Source organism: Coregonus clupeaformis, chromosome 9 (genome assembly GCF_020615455.1).
Source record: "Coregonus clupeaformis isolate EN_2021a chromosome 9, ASM2061545v1, whole genome shotgun sequence".
Classification (NCBI taxonomy): domain Eukaryota; kingdom Metazoa; phylum Chordata; class Actinopteri; order Salmoniformes; family Salmonidae; genus Coregonus; species Coregonus clupeaformis.
This window is the reverse complement of record NC_059200.1, coordinates 33,044,494-33,066,219: the sequence shown is the minus strand read 5'-3', so window position 1 is coordinate 33,066,219 and position 21,726 is coordinate 33,044,494. Positions and strand designations below refer to the sequence as shown.

Sequence of the window (21,726 nt, the reverse complement as noted above, 5' to 3'; positions counted from 1 at the left end):
AGCTAGCTAACATAGCATCTCTCTCTGTTTGAGTAGGCTAAAATAGATACCTGCATTCGCTAGTTAAGTGAAAGTTAAATAAAATACAATGAAATATAGCTCTCTCTCTCTCTCTCTCTCTCTCTCTCTCTCTCTCTCTCTCTCTCTCTCTCTCTCTCTCTCTCTCTCTCTCTCTCTCTCGCTTCTCCTTCATTTTAGTAGAAATTAATTTGTTAAAAACTGTTGCAACTATTCTCTTTCTCTCTCTTTGAGTCAACTACTCAACACATTTTATGCACTGCAGTGCTAGCTAGCTGTAGCTTATGCTTCCAGTGCTAGATTAATTATCTGATCATTTGATTGGGTGGACAACATGTCAGTTCATGCTACAAGAGCTCTGATAGTTTGGAAGTCGTCCTCCGGAAGTTGTCATAATTACTGTGAAAGTCTATGGAAGGGGATGAGAACCATGAGCCTCCTAGGTTTTGTATTGAAGTCAATGTACCCAGAGGAGGACGGAAACTAGCTGTCCTCCGGCTACACCATGGTGCTACCCTACAGAGTGCTGTTGACGTGAATATATTTAGTATATTTTTATCTAAAAAGGATAACTTTTGTAATGTTTCACTATTTTTATTTTATACAATTCACTGAAGATGATGGTCCTCCCCTTCCTCCTCTGAGGAGCCTCCACTGACATACAGTACCAGTCAAAAGTTTGGACACACCTACTCATTCAATGGATTTTCTACATTGTAGAATAATAGTGAAGAAATCAAAACTATGAAATAACACATATGGAATCATGTAGTAACCAAAAAAGTGTTAAACAAATCAAAATATATTTGAGATTTTATATTATTCAAAGTAGCCACCCTTTGCCTTGATGACAGCTTTGCACACTCTTGGCATTCTCTCAACCAGCTTCACCTGGAATGCTTTCCAACATTCTTGAAGGAGTTCCCACATATGCTGAGCACCTGTTGGCTGCTTTCCCTTCACTCTGCGGTCCAACTCATCCCAAACCATCTCAATTGGGTTGAGGTCGGGTTATTGTGGCCAGGTCATCTGATGCAGCACTCCATCACTCTCCTTCTTGGTCAAATATCCCTTACACAGCCTGGAGGTGTGTTGGGTCATTGTCCTGTTGAAAAACAAATGATAGTCCCACTAAGTGCAAACCAGATGGGATGGCGTATCGCTGCAAAATGCTGTGGTAGCCATGCTGGTTAAGTGTGCCTTGAATTCTAAATAAATCACTGACAGTGTCACCAGCAAAGCACTCCCACACCATCACACCTCCTCCTCCATGCTTCACGGTGGGAACCACACATGCGGAGATCATCCGTTCACCTACTCTGCGTCTCACAAAGACACGGCGGTTGGAGCCAAAAAATCTCATATTAGGACTCATCAGACCAAACGACAGATTTCCACCGGTCTAATGTCCATTGCTCATGTTTCTTGGCCCAAGAAAGTCTCTTTTTATTATTGGTGTCCTTTAGTAGGGGTTTCTTTGCAGCAATTCAACCATGAAGGCCTGATTCACACAGTCTCCTCTGAACAGTTGATGTTGAGATGTGAGACTCTGTGACACATTTATTTGGGCTGCAATTTCTGAGGCTGGTAACTGTAATTAACTTATCCTCTGCAGCCGAGGTAACTCTGGGTTTTCCATTCCTGTGGTGGTCCTCACGAGAGCCAGTTTCATCATAGCGCTTGATGGTTTTTGCGACTGCACTTGAAGAAACTTTCAAAGTTCTTGAAATGTTCGTATTGACTGACATTCATGTCTTAAAGTAATGATGGACTGTCGTTTCTCTTTGCTTATTTGAGCTGTTCTTGCCATAATATGGACTTGGTCTTTTACCAAATAGGGCTATCTTCTGTATACCACCCGTACCTTGTCACAACACAACTGATTGGCTCAAGAAAGAAATTCCACAAATTAACTTTTAAGAAGGCACACCTGTTAATTGAAATGCATTCCAGGTGACTACCTCATGAAGCTGGTTGAGAGAATGCCAAGAGTGTGCAAAGCTGTCATCAAGGCTTAGGGTGGCTTCTTTGAAGAATCTCAAATCTCAAATATATTTTGATTTGTTTAACACTTTTTTGGTTACTACATGATTCCGTATGTGTTATTTCATAGTTTTGATGTCTTCACTATAATTTTACAATGTAGAAAATAGATAAAATAAAGATGAGTAGGTGTGTCCAAACTTTTGACTGGTACTGTAAATACACTTACACACATACGTACACACATGCACACACTCCATATGCTTCAGCACGGGTGCCTTGAGGTCATTTTAACATTATTGGGTATCTGGGCTCTTCGAGAAAGGGATTTGCATAGTGCTGCATAGCACCATTGTTTCGTTTATCAGATGGTACACTAGTTTATAACATGGCTTATTCAAGGGAACAATCAAAAATACCATTCAATTGAAGTTACACTTTGAGATACCATCTACCATCTTCAAACAGTTATATGATAATATTTCTAGTATGTAATTACATTGTAACACAGGCCAGATTAAGTCTCAGAATAAGCATTGTTTTTTATTCTTCACAAATACTATTATTGTCAAGCAAAATCCTTCTCCTACCGTACCCTAGCATAACTGTCTTATAAGACAAGGGAAAACTAAACATAATGGGCTTGTTTATGATATTTACTCCCACTTTGGCTGCATCTAGCTGGATCAATCAGTTATATTACAGCTAACGGAGGGAGGGGAGGGGAAAGAGAGAGTGTGGGGGCGGGCGTTCATAAAGCTTATAGATTCACGAATCATATCGTTAATGAAATGCAAGCAGGCAACCGTAGAGGCAGAGCATCGGCAGTATGATTCCATGATTTATTTGGACTGGGCTGACGGTAAACAGCTGCTTTATTTGCCCTGTAAAAGCTTTTGCTTGCTTCTGCCCCTGTTAACAAGCCATTACTGTGAGTTATGTTGCACACTCCCTCCCCAGACCCCACCTCTGCAACTTTCCCCCGCCATAGTAATGCGATTTGTTTACAGAAAAGGATCATGTGCGGTTTTAATCCACTCTGTCAGTCAGGGTGTAAGAGCTTCGTAGCTCTCTGTTTTGCTGGTTTGGTTGGCATGTGGTGTATTTAAATGGAGAGGAAGTAGTTACTATGACTCACAGTCGATATGATTTAGCTGTTGAAGAAGAAATGTTCTTATATCATTACGTTATTGAAAAATCCCTTTAAAAATCCTCAATATAAATCATCTCCTCTTCTTCCTACCCTCCTCTTTCTCTCTCCTTTCCCTCCTTCAGGTGGAGAACCCTTCCCAGTTCATCCAGGGCTATCGTATTCTGTACAGGCAGACATCAGGCCTGCCCTCCCCGGGGGCCTGGCAGGTGCAGGACCTCAAGGTCCCCTCAGAGAGAGACGTGGCTCTGTTTGGCCTGAAGAAGGGTGTTGTCTATGAGATAAAAGTGCGTCCGTACTTCAATGAGTTCCAGGGAGCAGACAGTGAATCAATGACAGCACGCACCTTGGAGGAAGGTAAAGGACCTTTACCGACTCAATATGTGTAGTGACGCAACAAAAAGATATTGCCAACTGTGTAGGAGGTATTATTTTCAGGAAACTCCTGAAATTGTTTTACATCAATGCTACTTGTTTGCTACATCAGGTAATGGCCACATACTGTACCTAGAAGCTGATACAGAATGTCATTACACACCCACACACACTCTCTGCAAACAGACACACTCAAGAGAAGACACACAAATACAGAGTGATGCGGTGGCATCTCCCCTGTGGCAGAACTCTGAGACATCTCTGCTCTGAAGCGGGGGAGGCTGTTTCCTGTAACACCAGCTCAAACATTTACATTTTAGTAATTTAGCAGACGCTCTTATCCAGAGTGACTTACAGTTAGTGAGTGCATACATTTGTTTAAATATTTTTTTTATACTGGTCCCCCGTGGGTAACAAACCCACAACCCTGGCGTAGCAAACGCCATGCTCTACCAACTGAGCTACACGGGACCTCTGCTTCTCTCACCTGCATCTCTCCCTGTTCCTCTTTCTGCTCTCCCTGGACACCTGCTGTAACATCGCCTGCCATGCCCCTGTTGCATACAACATTCATGCTGTGATTTTATGAGGTTACCTTCCTCCCTCCAACCCTTCTCTTTCTTTCTTTCTTTCTTTCTTTCTTTTCTTTCTTTCTTTCTTTCTTTCTTTCTTTCTTTCTTTCTTTCTTTCTTTCTTTCTTTCTTTCTTTCTTTCTTTCTTTCTTTCTTTCTTTCTTTCTTTCTTTCTTTCTTTCTCTCTCACTCTCTCTCGCCGCCTCTCCATCATATACATGCATAAATTAAACGTCTCAAACATTGATGTCAGTCAGAGGTTTGAACAGAAGCTCAAGTTACATGGGTGTCTCAGGTTAAGATTCAGCCTGCAGATGTCCGCTATCTGTTTTAATCCCCATACATCCTTTGAAGGTGAAGGGTCTGAGTGGTCTAGCTGCCCACACAGGGGATCAAGAGTGTTTTGTAGATCTCAAACGATTGGACTTGGGGTTGCCATAGTGTCACTTAGCACATGACGCGGCACACCACGGGTCATATTTCTGCCGCCGATACATCACAGAGCTAATGGACTTATTAGCATCTCTTTTATTACTGTACACCAGAATGGAGTGCTTTCATTTAGCTCAGATATGCATAATGCGCGCCTTTGTGTGTTGGCCGTGATTCATTAACATGAAGGCCAATAGTATTGTGTAGCATTAGAGATTCTAATTGGCTGTTCAACTAGATGGATTGCTATAGTAGATCCCCCTAAACCTATGAAGGCCCCAAGAGACCTCTGGTACTTTGTTACTCTGTTGCAACTTTAAAAGAGAGAAAAGGGAATGAGAAATTAGAAAAAGCAAAATGTAAGTATACTCTAAGGAATGAAGGTTGGAGAGAGGAAGATAAAGAGAGATATAGTCAGGAAGCATGAAGTGTATAGAGTGCTGTCATTTCTGTATGTGGTGGTGGCTCTCCCAAGCAGCAAATGACAATGCCACTGCTTTAACATATTTTGGCTTTAACACATTTTGTTAATGCAGTGGCATTGTGCTTTGCTGCTGCTACAGAGAAAGCCTGCCTCACTGAATTATTTTAATATAAATCAAGGCAGTGCTCTCTGTTGTGCTCTGGCAAACAGCAACGGCAGGCAGCAGCAGCAGCAGTTTTCTGTTGGAATGAGAATATCGGTATGTGGTAATATTTATGTTGATGTGTTTTGTTTTGTTGTGTCTCCCCATGCAGCACCCAGCGCTCCTCCTCAGCAGGTGACAGTGCTGACAGTGGGGAACCATAACAGCACCTCCATCAGTGTGTCCTGGGACCCCCCTCCCACAGACCACCAGAACGGCATCATCCAGGAGTACAAGGTAGGGAACAGCCATCTGTATAGGAGACAGTAGAGTCTTATATTGAGAAGAAAGGCTCTGGTATACAGGTTCACTGTATGTGTATTGTGTATAAATATTACAATACATTTTTACATTGCACTGTTGAGGAACCTTGCTAGTAAGCATTTTATTACACTGTTTACCTGTGCCAATAAACTTTGATTTGATTTAAAATTGGGTATCAACTGTCTCTCATCACAAATTCCTGTCCCTGTCCCTGTGTGTGTGTGTGTGTGTGTGTTAGATCTGGTGCCTGGCAAATGAGACCCATTTCCATGTGAATAAGACGGTGGATGCGGCCATCCGTTCGGTGGTGGTGGGGGGTCTGCAGGCGGGGGTGCAGTACCGTGTGGAGGTGGCGGCAGGCACCAGCTCTGGGGTGGGAGTGAAGAGCGAGCCCCAGCCTATTATCATAGGTAACACACAAACACACAGGGTACAGGGTCTAAGGCAACCCACATAATAGCAGGGAACCCTAATCTGATTCACAGGCAGGCGGTCCGGAAGAAGGATTGATCAATTTATTGCGCTTGGAAATAAGATGATTGTGCATTGTCGGAGATAACATGTGTACGGTTCGAAACGAGGGGTTCAGTGAATTCTGTAAGGCATGCTCCATACATAGCGCTCTATCAGGAAATCAATAGCAGTTCATTTAGTGTAGGGTCCAGTAACAATGTGGTGAGTGCTGTTAGCCATAATAATAATCCTCGATATCTGTGTGGCCATCGCTAAAAATTGTAGACAGTGTTATTGGGGTGGGTTTATCATCCTATCACATCTAATCAAACAGCTGAAGGATGCGCTGAGTATATAGGCCTAAAATCAATATCAGAACCAGGCCAGACGCTCTTCATCCGTGACTTTTGACTGATGTGTGGGGAAAATATCCTTAACGGCCAGAGACAGGCAAACAGAGGCCTGTGGACTAAGGCTTAATGACTGGGACTGGTGCTCCTGCTCACGCTGGAGACTGTGAATCTAATTTCACAGCACAGTAGCTGCAGCAGAAAATAAAAATCTGTCTGATCTGCTCTGTCAATCTCCTGTCTCGGAGCTCAAATTGATGAGAGCACTGCTGAATTGATGAACTCTCTGCCCACATATTGCAGTTTTTTATGGTTTCGATGGTGTGTTTTTTATTTGATATTCTTTATCTATAGTGTTTCATAGTGTTGTATTGCTTTAACCCTAGAATATAACTGTAACGTGATTGTATCTTTCGTATAGAGTTTATTGTTTTTAAATCATATAGTATATTTTGATATTAACTATTGATAAACATTGATTTTAATCGCTTTTGAGAGATGTTATCCGTTGACTGGTTTAGGTCTACTGGACAACAAAGCACTATCCATCCACCAGATGCCATGGTGTCAATCTGATGGGTGTCTCTTGTCCCCTGTCCCCTCCTGTCTGTCCCCAGGTGCAGAGCTGCGTGATGTGATGAAGGGGGCGGAGGGCAACAACAGCATCTCAGACGTGGTGAAGCAGCCGGCCTTCATCGCTGGGCTGGGAGGGGCCTGCTGGATCGTCCTCATGGGCTTCAGCGCCTGGCTGTACTGGAGGAGGAAGAAGAGGAAGGGCCTCAGCAACTACGCAGGTCAGAACCACTATATACTGTTACGGATACAGGCCTGAGTTATATCAACAGAGATCAGAGACACTACGCAGGTCAGAACCACTATATACTGTTGCAGATACAGGCCTGAGTTATATCAACAGAGATCAGAGACACTATGCAGGTCAGAACCACTATATACTGTTGCAGATACAGGCCTGAGTTATATCAACAGAGATCAGAGACACTACGCAGACACATTACAGAGTAGATAAGCTTTACCAACTGTCTTTAGAGGATGTGTCTAGCGTGAGTTAGTGGAATCCCAGAGGTAATAGACAGAGGTGTTTTGGCTTGATGGTGTATCATTTAATGCACAACAAAGGTAGAGATATTCAATTCAGACGGAAATAAGTCCTATTTGCCTTAATCCATTGTGCACCTATGTGCATCGGCTGTAAACACAATCCCATCAAAACTTTACCTTAAGACTCAAATACACTTATTTGAAATAAGTAATTCACATTCCCTTTCATTATGTGACCGTGACCCATATTGTTCACACATTAGCCGTAAATGCATTCTCCAGATTTAGGTACGCAATTTTTTCGATCGGCCCTCCGAGGGGGAGGGGGAAGGGAGACTATTGTCATTATAATGTGTATTGCTATCACCATGCTTCAGTGGCTGGGGTGGAAACCATGTTGATTACCTAATTCAATAGTGATTTACTTTATTCACCATCGCTGCTCCTCTGATCCCACCTTTTCTCAGAGCAAATGTATCTTCAATATCCAGTTTAATGTTTCTGTCTCCGTTTTTGCTGCCTGCTTTGTATTTCTCATCCATACTCTAGTTATTCTTTGTCACATTTTTCCTGATGAAAATATGACTACCATCGTCAAAAGGATGGTGTTTTCATCTTTTTTATGTCTGTGGCTGTGTTCATGTTTGTTTATGCTGATGTTACAGCGATTGTGTCGACACTACAGTGTCGGCAGGCTTTTAACACACACGCACTGTCTTTTTGTTTTGCAGTTCAGTCCTTCACCTTTACCCGTGCAGGTATTGACCATTTGTCCTGTCTTGTCACCTAACTTTGGATATTGGGCTATAGCACTAGAATATGTTTTGAGAATATATATGATAAAAATATATAACAGCTTGAAACACATTCAATCTTAACAGAGCACTCTTCTGATTAAAATTCTTCCCTCTCTCTCTCTCTCTCCCTGCTCCTTGCCATCTCTCTCTGGTTGGACCACAGTGACATTCCAACGAGACAGAGGCCTGATTGGAAATGGAAGGTGAGGATCACACCTCTGTCTATAACCTTTCCATAATACAATCAAAATCCTTATTAAGTCATTCAACCCTCCCATCACTCAAACACATTGGCATGCAGAGATTACAGTAGCAAATAAATATTAGAAGTGATGATCCATCCGTCCATCCATGGTGTGATGATGGAACTTGATCAACCTTCATGGAGGGCACAAAGTCATTGGAATATGAATTCACTTCCTATATGTTCCAACGCTCCTCCACTTATTCATCCTGGTGCAACACATGGTTTGATGTATCGATTGATTGAGTCATCAATTACTCCCGTGAAATTATCAGAAACGATGAATGCAGGCAGAGCAGGTTTTTTTATTGGCTCGTTCATCCTGTGCGGTGGGGCCGGTGGCGGCATTGCCAGGGGGTGATGAATTTGCCTGTCGACAGACAGGCTGCCGCATGGCTCACAGCACACCTCCAGAATGCAAGCATATGTAATGATGTAAAGTGATAATGACCCAGGGGATAGGGGCCGGAGAGGAGACTCCCCAGTCCCACTGAACCCCAGGCAGGCAGGCAGGCAGGCAAATCAAATCAACGTTTATTGGTCGCATCCACCGTTTTGCAGATGTTATCGCAGGTGCAGTGAAATGATTATTAATGCTTTCAGACACTGGCAGTATAGGAATGTAGATCACCCCTGTCTTCTACAGCTAGTCTAGTGTGGTCTGTCTTACAGAGATACTGTCACGATCGTTGACGAACGGGACGGACCAAGGCGCAGCGTGATATGCATACATGTTTATTTATATAGAATAAACACCACGACAAAACAACAAATGAAACGAAACGTGAAGTCCAAGGTAGACAAACAACATACCTCACACGGAACAAGATCCCACAACCCACTAGTGCCAATAGGCTGCCTAAGTATGGTCCCCAATCAGAGACAACGAGCGACAGCTGCCTCTGATTGAGAACCACACCGGCCAACATAGATCTAGACATACTAGATTCTACAACAATGAACAAACACAACACGGAATATACACACCCTGACTCAACAAATAAACGTCCCTGACTCAACAAATAAACGTCCCCTGAGTCAGGGCGTGACAGTACCCCCCCCCAAAGGTGCGGACTCCGACCGCGCCACATAAACATAACAGGGTAGGGGCCGGGTGGGCATTCCGCCTCGGAGGCGGATCCGGCTCCGGGCGTGACCACCACCTATTCTCCGCCTCCCTGTTGCGCCCCTGGTCAGGTCTGGACCTCGGCGCGCTGCTTCCCCTCTCCTTCCTCCCACGAAGTACCAAGCCCTGTCTGGACCCTGGTGTGGGAGACCCCGAACCTGGAGAGAGGCTAACGTCTGGGTCTGGACTGGAACCACTGACTGGAGCTGGACCCGACGACGGTGGAGCGAACTGCTCTGGCTCCGGAGTGGAGCCGCTGACCGGAGCTGGATCAGGCACCGGTGGAGCGGACTGCTCTGGCTCCGGAGTGGAGCAGCTGACCGGAGCTGAACTGGGCACCGGTGGAGCGGACTGCTCTGGCTCCGGAGTGGATCCGCTGACCGGAGCTGGACTGGACCCCGGTGGAGCGGATTGCTCTGGCTCCGGAGTGGAGCAGCTGACCGGAGCTGAACTGGGCACCGGTGGGACAGGCACGGGCCGTGCCGGACTGGACACACGCACCACTGGCTTGCTGAGAGGAGCAGGAACAGGCCGGACCGGGCTGGCGACGCGCCCAACTGGCTTGCTGCGAGGGACAGGAACAGGCCGGACCGGGCTGGCGATGTGCACCACTGGCTTGGTGCGAGGGGCAGGAACAGGCCGGGCCGGGCTGGCGACGCGCATCACTGGTTTAGTGCGAGGGACAGGAACAGGCCGGACCGGGCTGACGACGCGCACCACTGGCTTGGTGCGAGGGACAGGAACAGGCCGGGCCGGGCTGGCGACGCGCATCACTGGTTTAGTGCGAGGGACAGGAACAGGCCAGACCGGGCTGGCGACGCGCACCACTGGCTTGGTGCGAGGGACAGGAACAGGCCGGACCGGGCTGGCGACGCGCACCACTGTCTTGGTGCGAGGAGCAGGAACAGGCCGGGCCGGGCTGGCGACGCGCACCACTGGCTTGGTGCGAGGGACAGGAACAGGCCGGACCGGCTGGCGACGCGCACCACTGGCTTGGTGCGAGGGACAGGAACAGGCCGGACCGGGCTGGCGACACGCACCACTGGCTTGGTGCGAGTGACAGGAACAGGCCAGACCGGGCTGGCGACGCGCACCACTGGCTTGGTGCGAGAGACAGGAACAGGCCGGGCCGGGCTGGCGACGCACACCACTGGCTTGGTGCGAGGCGCAGGAACAGGCCGGACCGGGCTGGCGACGCGCACCACTGGCTTGATGCGAGGAGCAGGAACGGGTCGGGCCGTACTGGGAACACGCACCACTGGCTTAGTGCGGGGAGCAGGAGCAGGAACGGGCCGGACCGGACTGGCGACACGCACCACTTGCTTGGTGCGAGGAGCGGGACTGGGTTCCTTTATAAACCCCCTTCTGCTGCCTAACCAGCTCCTCTCGCCGTGCCTCTACACCTTCCTTCTCCCTTTTTGCCTCCTGTAGCACCTCCCTCTGACTGAATAACTCCAGCTCCCTCTGAACCAATAGCCCCCGTAACCTGGTGGCCTCCTCTCCTAACCTGCAGATCCGCCCTGTCGCGGCCTCCTGCTGCCTCGTCGTCCACACCGTGTGCCCCCCAAAAACATTTCTTGGGGTTTCCTCTCGGGTCTCCGTCGTCGGGACGGTTGGCGCCGTTTCTCCTCTCCTGCCTGGGCATTTACCTTCGCCCATGGCCCTTTCCCCGCGAATATCTCCTCCCATGACCACAATTTGCCCACCTGTGACATCGCTACTCGCTCTTCCTGGGCACGCTGCTTGGTCCTCGTTTGGTGGGATCTTCTGTCACGATCGTTGACGAACGGGACGGACCAAGGCGCAGCGTGATATGCATACATGTTTATTTATATAGAATAAACACCACGACAAAACAACAAATGAAACGAAACGTGAAGTCCAAGGTAGACAAACAACATACCTCACACGGAACAAGATCCCACAACCCACTAGTGCCAATAGGCTGCCTAAGTATGGTCCCCAATCAGAGACAACGAGCGACAGCTGCCTCTGATTGAGAACCACACCGGCCAACATAGATCTAGACATACTAGATTCTACAACAATGAACAAACACAACACGGAATATACACACCCTGACTCAACAAATAAACGTCCCCTGAGTCAGGGCGTGACAGATACGTAGCTCTGAATATCACTGGCTGAATATCACTGGCTGAATATCACTGGCTGAATATCACTGGCTGAATATCATTGGGCACTGACTCAGTGAGAATGAAGAGAGATCCTCCAGGAGCTAGGGATCAGACTCTTCCTCTCCCTCTGTCTTTCTCTCTGCTTTCTTGTGTTTCTTCTATTTCCTCTCTCTTTCTCTACTTTGTCACACCTGAGCAGGCAGATCCAGTCCTGAGCTGAAACAAATGTAGCAAAACAAATACGCTAAAAACAAACTGTGCGTTGTGTTGCCTGAGTCCACAAGTGTGTATTTGTGTGTGTATGTGTGTGCGTGCGTGTGTATTATTGGATGTGTGTGTCTGTGTAAATTTGTGTGAACATGCCTGTGTGATTTAATATGGAAATTACTCCCATACTTGTTTAAACACCTTTAAAGCCATCACAAGTCAGATGTGTACAATTCCCTGAGCGCTTGGCAGGCTTGGCTCACAGGGAAATGCATTTGTGGACTACTGCATGAATTAACCAAATGCAAACAAAGGCATGTGAGGCATGTGACTGAGGACTCTCTTTATACCAACAACTAGATAAGGTAATAGGGTAAAAGCATGGATATAAAATTGTGAAAAATACAGATACAGTATATGATCTTAATTTGATCACTGTTGTTGCTGAGAATTTTCTTGAGCCGCAGGAAATAAAGATGAGCTTTGTGATTTACATAAAACCCACACTAACACATTATATTAACAGCATTTGCACTTTTCATGTAGCCTCATTTTGACCAGCTAACCACCGACCATGGCATCCTAACCACCGATCAAGTGACACTAAATGTTCAAATCCTGTTGCTGCAGGATTATTTTTCTGTGACAATACAGGTCAAATTAAGTACCTTTATCTGTTCATTATTCTACTCCTCGTAACAAAATATAATATAATAAATATTTCTGTATTTATTTCAGACAATGGAGTGAAATTGCCAATTTCCTGTGCAATATGGGAGAGGTGGTTTCACCAAACCATCCTATGAGCGTTGCCGGTTGTGTTGCTATGGAGACACTACCCAACTTCCCCGGGCTGGCAGGCTAACCGCCAGAAGGCCCTCCATGATTCTACATTTAAAATGGAAATTTCTGTAGTGCTGGGCTCTAAAACTGATTTAATGTCTGTGCATTTAGTCCTGGTCCATTTCCCCAGGGGAGTTTAGGGGCACTAAAGCCCAGCACTGATTTGTAGACTTGTCAGTTTTTTATGTCTCTCTGTTTGCTTGTTTATTGTTGCCTCTACTCCAGGCTGCTCCAGAGGAGCAGATATGCTGAATGAGGTTCCACAGCAATTTGTTGTTGAACCAGTCGGTATAACAACATGTGAGAAAATGAATAATATCGCTGGGATTCAGACAGCACCAGAGTTTTGCCTAATAACAATCTCACATTCCCTCCCCTCTCTCCCATTCTCTCTATGTATCACTTCTTTCTCCCGCCCTCTCCTCTCTATATATCTCTCTAAAAACAGTCATCCTGGTCTGCTGAAAGCCGGTGACCCAGGATTCCCCTGGTTGGCTGACTCCTGGCCCTCCACCAGCCTGCCAGCAAATGGGGGCTTGGGAGATACCAAGGACCGAGGAAACTTTGGCAGAGGAGGTAAGAACACAGAGATATCACCCCTGGTCAAACAGAACCAAACCCAGAGAACTAGAGAATTGAGGTTGAGAGAGGGCTGACCCAGACCCTCCCAGCTGACCAAGGTGTCACACTATGCCACGGCCACACCACGGCCCAACAGTGAGGCCAGAGGTCAGAGGTCAGGTGCCCAGAGTGAGAGGCTGTTAATACATGTATGAGCTGCATGCATTATTCAGTGTGGAGGGTATACTTCAGCAGGCACACTGACAGGCTGTCACACACACTTCGGACTCTCAGTCTCTCTGGATCACGCTACCTATCTCATCACTATTGGCTTTTAAAAAAAACTGACAAGAACTTTGATGGGAGTGTGTATGTGTTTCTTCCATCTGTGCATGATTGGTTCAATACACTTTTATACTAGCTGAATAATAATCATAATCATAAGAATCATAATAATCATAATAATTAAACCTGCAAGCAGCGTTGCCGGGGTTCAAGCTAGGTCAATCAATAAATCAAATTGATTTATAAAGCCCTTCTTACATCAGCAGATGTTACAAAATGCTTATACAGAAACCCAGCCTAAAACCCCAAAGAGCAAGCAATGCAGATGTAGAAGCACGGTGGCTAGGAAAAACTCCCTAGAAAGGCAGGAACCTAAGAAGAAACCTAGAGGAGCCAGGCTCTGAGGGGTGGCCAGTCTTCTGGCTGTGCCGGGTTGAGATTATACAGTGAGGGAAAAAATTATTTGATCCCCTGCTGATTTTGTACATTTGCCCACTGACAAAGAAATGATCAGTCTATAATTTTAATGGTAGGTTTATTTGAACAGTGAGAGACAGAATAACAACAAAACAATCCAGAAAAACGCATGTCAAAAATGTTATAAATTGATTTGCATTTTAATGAGGGAAATAAGTATTTGACCCCTCTGCAAAACATGACTTAGTACTTGGTGGCAAAACCCTTGTGGCAATCACAGAGGTCAGACGTTTCTTGTACCTTCAGCTCCCTCCACAGATTTTCTATGGGATTAAGGTCTGGAGACTGGCTAGGCCACTCCAGGACCTTACTGTGCTTCTTCTTGAGCCACTCCTTTGTTGCCTTGGCTGTGTGTTTTGGGTCATTGTCATGCTGGAATACCCACCCACTACCCATTTTCAATGCCCTGGCTGAGGGAAGGAGGTTCTCACCCAAGATTTGACGGTACATGGCCCCGTACATGTCCCGTCCCCTTAGCAGAAAAACACCCCCAAAGCATAATGTTACCACCTCCATGTTTGACGGTGGGGATGGTGTTCTTGGGGTCATAGGCAGCATTCCTCCTCCTCCAAACACGGCGAGTTGAGTTGATGCCAAAGCGCTCGATTTTGGTCTCATCTGACCACAACACTTTCACCCAGTTCTCCTCTGAATCATTCAGATGTTCATCGGCAAACTTCAGACAGGCCTGTATATGTACTTTCTTGAGCAGGGGGACATTGCGGGCGCTGCAGGATTTCAGTCCTTCATTGCGTAGTGTATTACCAATTGTTTTCTTGGTGACTATGGTCCCAGCTGCCTTGAGATCATTGACAAGATCATCCCGTGTAGTTCTGGGCTGATTCCTCACCATTCTCATGATCATTGCAACTCCACGAGGTGAGATCTTGCATGGAGCCCCAGGCCGAGGGAGATTGACAGTTCTTTTGTGTTTCTTCCATTTGCGAATAATCGCACCAACTGTTGTCACCTTCACACCAAGCTGCTTGGCGATGGTCTTGTAGCCCATTCCAGCCTTGTGCAGGTCTACAATCTTGTCCCTGACATCCTTGGAGAGCTCTTTGGTCTTGGCCATGGTGGAGAGTTTGGAATCTGATTGATTGATTGCTTCTGTGGACAGGTGTCTTTTATACAGGTAACAAACTGAGATTAGGAGCACTCCCTTTAAGAGTAACCCTCAATAAAAAATGTCAGTGTCCAGAATGTCCCAATAGATCCAAGTTTCAATCAATACCAGAATATCTGGATTCGTCTGCATAGCCCAGATCTTGATGTAATCTAGTTTAGGAAGTAAGCTCCTAATGTTAAGACGCATCAACTCAATTCACATGGAAAATCCAACTCAAACAAGCTACATTCAAAAGGAGGTTGCAGGCCCTGTCTTTTTTTTCTTTTTTTTTCACCTTTATTTAACCAGGTAAGCCAGTTGAGAACAAGTTCTCATTTACAACTGCGACCTGGCCAAGATAAAGCAAAGCAGTGCAATAAAACAACAACACAGAGTTACATATGGGGTAAAACAAAACATAAAGTCAGAAATACAACAGAAAATATATATACAGTGTGTGCAAATGTAGCAAGTTATGGAGGTAAGGCAATAAATATGCCATATTTCAAAATAATTACAATTAGTATTAACACTGGAATGATAGATGTGCAAGAGATGATGTGCAAATAGAGATACTGGGGTGCAAATGAGCAAAATAAATAACAATATGGGGATGAGGTAGTTGGGTGGGCTAATTTCAGATGGCCTGTGTACAGGTGCAGTGATCGGTAAGATGCTCTGACAACTGATGCTTAAAGTTAGTGAGGGAGATAAGAGTCTCCAGCTTCAGAGATTTTTGCAGTTCATTCCAGTCATTGGCAGCAGAGAACTGGAAGGAATGGCGGCCAAAGGAGGTGTTGGCTTTGGGGATGACCAGTGAGATATACCTGCTGGAGCGCATACTACGGGTGGGTGTTGCTATGGTGACCAATGAGCTAAGATAAGGCAGGGATTTGCCTAGCAGTGATTTATAGATGGCCTGGAGCCAGTGGGTTTGGCGACGAATATGTAGTGAGGACCAGCCAACAAGAGAGTGGTGGGTAGTATATGGGGCTTTGGTGACAAAACGGATGGCACTGTGATAGACTACATCCAATTTGCTGAGTAGAGTGTTGGAGGCTATTTTGTAAATGACATCGCCGAAGTCAAGGATCGGTAGGATAGTCAGTTTTACAAGGATATGTTTGGCAGCATGAGTGAAGGAGGCTTTGTTGCGAAATAGGAAGCCGTTTCTGGATTTAACTTTGATTGGAGATGCTTAATGTGAGTCTGGAAGGAGAGTTTACAATCTAACCAGACACCTAGGTACAGTGGGGGAAAAAAGTATTTAGTCAGCCACCAATTGTGCAAGTTCTCCCACTTAAAAAGAAGAGAGAGGCCTGTAATTTTCATCATAGGTACACGTCAACTATGACAGACAAAATGAGAAAAAGAATTCCAGAAAATCACATTGTAGGATTTTTAATGAATTTATTTGCAAATTATGGTGGAAAATAAGTATTTGGTCAATAACAAAAGTTTCTCAATACTTTGTTATATACCCTTTGTTGGCAATGACACAGGTCAAACGTTTTCTGTAAGTCTTCACAAGGTTTTCACACACTGTTGCTAGTATTTTGGCCCATTCCTCCATGCATATCTCCTCTAGAGCAGTGATGTTTTGGGGCTGTCGCTGGGCAACACAGACTTTCAACTCCCTCCAAAGATTTTCTATGGGGTTGAGATCTGGAGACTGGCTAGGCCACTCCAGGACCTTGAAATGCTTGCTTCTTATGAAGCCACTCCTTCGTTGCCTGGCGGTGTGTTTGGGATCATTGTCATGATGAAAGACCCAGCCACGTTTCATCTTCAATGCCCTTGCTGATGGAAGGAGGTTTTCACTCAAAATCTCACGATACATGGCCCCATTCATTCTTTCCTTTACACGGATCTGTCGTCCTGGTCCCTTTGCAGAAAAACAGCCCCAAAGCATGGTGTTTCCACCCCCATGCTTCACAGTAAGTATGGTGTTCTTTGGATGCAACTCAGCATTCTTTGTCCTCCAAACACGACGAGTTGAGTTTTTACCAAAAAGTTATATTTTGGTTTCATCTGACCATATGACATTCTCCCAATCCTCTTCTTGATCATCCAAATGCACTCTAGCAATCTTCAGACAGGCCTGGACATGTACTGGCTTAAGCAGGGGGACACGTCTTGCACTGCAGGATTTGAGTCCCTGGCGGCGTAGTGTGTTAGTGATGGTAGGCTTTGTTACTTTGGTTCCAGCTCTTTGCAGGTCATTCACTAGGTCCCCCCGTGTGGTTCTGGGATTTTTGCTCACCGTTCTTGTGATCATTTTGACCCCACGGGGTGAGATCTTGCGTGGAGCCCCAGATCGAGGGAGATTATCAGTGGTCTTGTATGTCTTCCATTTCCTAATAATTGCTCCCACAGTTGATTTCTTCAAATCAAGCTGCTTACCTATTGCAGATTCAGTCTTCCCAGCCTGGTGCAGGTCTACAATTTTGTTTCTGGTGTACTTTGACAGCTCTTTGGTCTTGGCCATAGTGGAGTTTGGAGTGTGACTGTTTGAGGTTGTGGACAGGTGTCTTTTATACTGATAACAAGTTCAAACAGGTGCCATTAATACAGGTAACGAGTGGAGGACAGAGGAGCTTCTTAAAGAAGAAGTTACAGGTCTGTGAGAGCCAGAAATCTTGCTTGTTTGTAGGTGACCAAATACTTATTTTCCACCATAATTTGCAAATAAATTCATAAAAAATCCTACAATGTGATTTTCTGGATTTTCTTTTCTCAATTTGTCTGTCATAGTTGACGTGTACCTATGATGACAATTACAGGCCTCTCTCATCTTTTTAAGTGGGAGAACTTGCACAATTGGTGGCTGACTAAATATTTTTTTGCCCCACTGTATTTGTAGTTCTCCACATACTCTAGGTCAGACCCGTCGAGAGTAGTGATTCTAGTCGTGTGGGCGGGTGCCAGCAGCGTTCGATTGAAGAGCATGCATTTAGTTTTACTAGTGTTTAAGAGCAGTTGGAGGCTACGGAAGGAGTGTTGTATGGCATTGAAGCTCGTTTGGAGGTTTGTTAACACAGTGTCCAATGAAGGGCCAGATGTATACAAAATGGTGTCGTCTGCGTAGAGGTGGATCTGAGAGTCACCAGCAGCAAGAGTGACATCATTGATATACACAGAGAAAAGAGTCAGCCCAAGAATTGAACGCTGTGGCACCCCCATAGAGACTGCCATAGGTCCAGACAACAGGCCCTCCGATTTGACACATTGAACTCTATCTGAGAAGTAGTTGGTGAACCAGGCGAGGCAGTCATTTGAGAAACCAAGGCTATTTAGTCTGCCAATAAGAATGCGGTGGTTGACAGAGTCGAAAGCCTTGGCCAGGTCGATGAAGACGGCTGCACTATTTTATTCACTTATGTTCAATTGTATTCTTCATACTACAAAATAATATAAAATAATTCCATGGAATTCTAAGCAAATTTTGTCTGCTAAATGAAGTAGTGTAGCCAACAGCCATATGGCATAGCCAGACCAGGGCCTAACATAAGGACAATTCAGAGTATGCTATTCTGTTCTTTTGAAATAGACTACATTTTCTTCATATCATTTTTCTTTAGCCCTGTCTAAAATAAATAATGGATTTATTGTGATGGTGTAGGCTAAATTACATGGATTTATTAGACTTTCAAATGTAGATGTTCCAAAGGTCTGCATCAGTGGCTTGTAGGCTATGAGTGGAAGCCAGGAGATGCTAAATGTGTTTATGTTAATTAACGGTCAATTACCATGAGACTGGCAGTTATTTGCTTGACAATCACCGGCTGACAAAATGTAATGTCCACCACAGCCCTAGGTATTACCTGAGCGGGGCTTGATCTGTCTCTGAGTCAATATCTTAACGCAGCCTTGAGAAAATCTAAAAAGAGTCAATCCAAGTGGAGTAGTCCAAAAACATCCAAGGCACAATGTCAAGTGGAAGGATGAAATCAACAGTAGGCAGGTGTCTGCTCAGATAATGCCACAGTGCAGAGTAGGGTGCCAAGGTATATCCAAGTATGCCTCAAGAGTTTCAGCAGACCCGTTTTGTATGTCTCCTTAAAAACACTGTATGCGATATTGCACTGTTTTCCAATGTGTTTACGGCCAGATGAAACAAAGGGAAATGGAGACAAACATCCATGAAAAACATGCTTGCCGCCATCTTGAAAAGTGGGTGTGACCAAAAGTATACCTTTGTTATGAAAGTATACCTTTGGATGTTTTTCAGCGGCAGGGACTGGAAGACTGATAAGGATAGAGGGAACAATGAATGGAGCCAAATACAGGCAAATCCTTGATGAGAACCTGCTTCAGAATGCAAACGACCTTAGACTGGGGCAAAGCTTTATGTTCCAACAGGACAATGACCCCAAGCATACAGCATAAGCAATGCTGGAATGGCTTCAGAACAAGAATGTGAAAGTTCTTGAGTGGCCCAACCAAAGGCCAGACTTGAATCCCATAGAAAATCTGTGGAAAGACTTGAAGATTGTTGTTCACAGCCGCTCCCCATCTAACTTAACAGAGCATGAGAAAATCTGCAAGGAAGAATGGGAGAAAATCCCCAAATCCTGATGTGCAAAGCTGATTCAGACATACCAAAGACGAATCAAAGCTGTAATCGCCGCCAAAGGTGCTTCTACAAAGTTTTGACTCAGGGGTGTGAATACTTACGTAAATTAGATATTTCATTTTCAATACATTTGCTAAAATGTCTAAAAATATATTTTCACTTTTTCATTCCTCATCAATCTACACACAATACTCCATAATGACAAAGCAAAAACAGGCTTTTAGAAATGTTAGGAAATGTATTACAAATAAAAACATAAATATTATATTTACATAAGTATTCAGACCCTTTACTCAGTACTTTGTTGAAGCACCTTTGGCAGCGATTACAGCCTCAAGTCTTCTTGGGTATGACGCTACAAGCTTGGCACACCTGTATTTGGGGAGTTTCTCAGGTTCGATGGGGAGCGTCGCTGCACAGCTATTTTCAGGTCTCTCCAGAGATGTTCGATTGGGTTCAAGTCCGGGCTCTGGATGGGCCACTCAAGGACATTCAGAGACGTTCCGACTCCACACCTGCATTGTCTTGGCTGTGTGCTTAGGTTCGTTGTCCTCTTGCAAGGTGAACCTTCGCCCCAGTCTGAGGTCCTGAGAACTCTGGAGCAGGTTTTCATCAAGGATCTCTCTGTACTTTGCTCCATTCATCTTTCCCTCGATCCTGACTAGTCTTCCAGTCCCTGCCGCTGAAAAACATCCCCACAGCATGGTGCTGCCATCACCATGATTCACCGTAGGATGGTGCCAGGTTTTCTCCAGACGTGACGCTTGGCATTCAGGCCAAAGATTTCAATCTTGGTTTCATCAGACCAGAGAATCTTGTTTCTCATGGTCTGAGTGTCATTTAGGTGCTTTTTGGCAAACTCCAAGCGGAATGTCATGTGTTTTTAACCATGTAGTGGCTTCCGTCTGGCCACTCTACCATAAAGGCCTGATTGGTGGAGTGCTGCAGAGATGGGAGAACCTTCCAGAAGGACAACCATCTCCACAGAGGAACTCTGGAGCTCCAGAGTGACCATCGGGTTCTTGGTCACCTCCCTGACCAAGGCCCTTCTCCCCCGATTGCTCAGTTTGGCCGAACTGTGTTCTTAGGGACCTTCAATGCTGCAGACATTTTTTGGAACCCTTCCCCAGATCTGTGCCTCGACACAATCCTGTCTCGGAGCTCTACGGACAATTCCTTCAACCTCATGGCTTGGTTTTTGCTCTGACATGCACTGTCAACTGTGGGACCTTATATAGAGAGGTGTGTGCCTTTCCAAATCAAGTCCAATCAATTGAATTTACCATAGGTGGACTCCAATCAAGTTGTAGAAACATCCCATGATAAATGGAAACAGGATGCACCTGAGCTCAATTTCGAGTCTCATGGCAAAGGGCCTGAATACTTAAGTAAATAAGGTATCTTTATTTTTTGTTGCAAACATTTCAAAAAACCTGTTTTCGCTTTGTCATTATGGGGCATTGTGTTTAGATTGATGAGCGAATAAAAACATGTTTTTTTAGAATAAGGCTGTAGCGTAACAACATGTGGAAAAAGTCATGGGGTCTGAATACTTTCTGAATGTACTGTAAGTCAAGGGGTATGAATACTTTCTGAAGGCACTATACAGTGGGCTCTAAAATTACTGGCAACCCTGACTGGCAATGCACAAACAATACTTTAAAAAAAATCAACAATATAATTATAGAGATAAACTCAAAATACCAATGTGTGAGAAATACTGTACTTTATTAATGTTTCAATGGAACCAACCAAAATCATACAGTTATTTAATACAAAATGAATTTCACCAAAATCAAGGTTTCATAATTATTGGCACTCCTCATTTAGTACTTAGTGCAACCACTACAGGATAACAGCATGGAGTCTTTTCCTGTAATGTTTGACAAGGTTAAGGAACACATTTGGAGGGATTTTGGAACATTCCTCTACGCAGATCCTTTCAAGATCCTTCACATTCTTGGGTTTGTGTTTATCAACTGCCCTCTTAAACTCAGCCCACAGATTTTCAATTGGATTGACGTCCGGCAACTGAGATGGCCATGGCAGAACATTGATTTTGTTGTCACAGAACCATTTCTG

At 45.0% G+C, this 21,726-nt stretch overlaps 1 protein-coding gene across 4 annotated transcripts in view; it reads left to right on the top strand.

The window, feature by feature from the left end:
- Positions 1–21,726, top strand: part of LOC121573771 (roundabout homolog 2) — a 159,507-nt gene that overhangs the window by 119,227 nt on the left and 18,554 nt on the right. For 3 of the 4 annotated variants that reach the window (XM_041886017.2, XM_041886019.2, XM_041886016.2), the window contains 7 exons: positions 3,277–3,508; positions 5,269–5,393; positions 5,659–5,830; positions 6,841–7,017; positions 8,014–8,040; positions 8,243–8,282; positions 13,086–13,213. In XM_041886017.2, coding sequence (XP_041741951.1) covers positions 3,277–3,508; positions 5,269–5,393; positions 5,659–5,830; positions 6,841–7,017; positions 8,014–8,040; positions 8,243–8,282; positions 13,086–13,213 — 901 coding nt within the window. The remainder of the gene's footprint in view (positions 1–3,276; positions 3,509–5,268; positions 5,394–5,658; positions 5,831–6,840; positions 7,018–8,013; positions 8,041–8,242; positions 8,283–13,085; positions 13,214–21,726) is intronic. The other variant, XM_041886018.2, reaches the window with a different exon arrangement.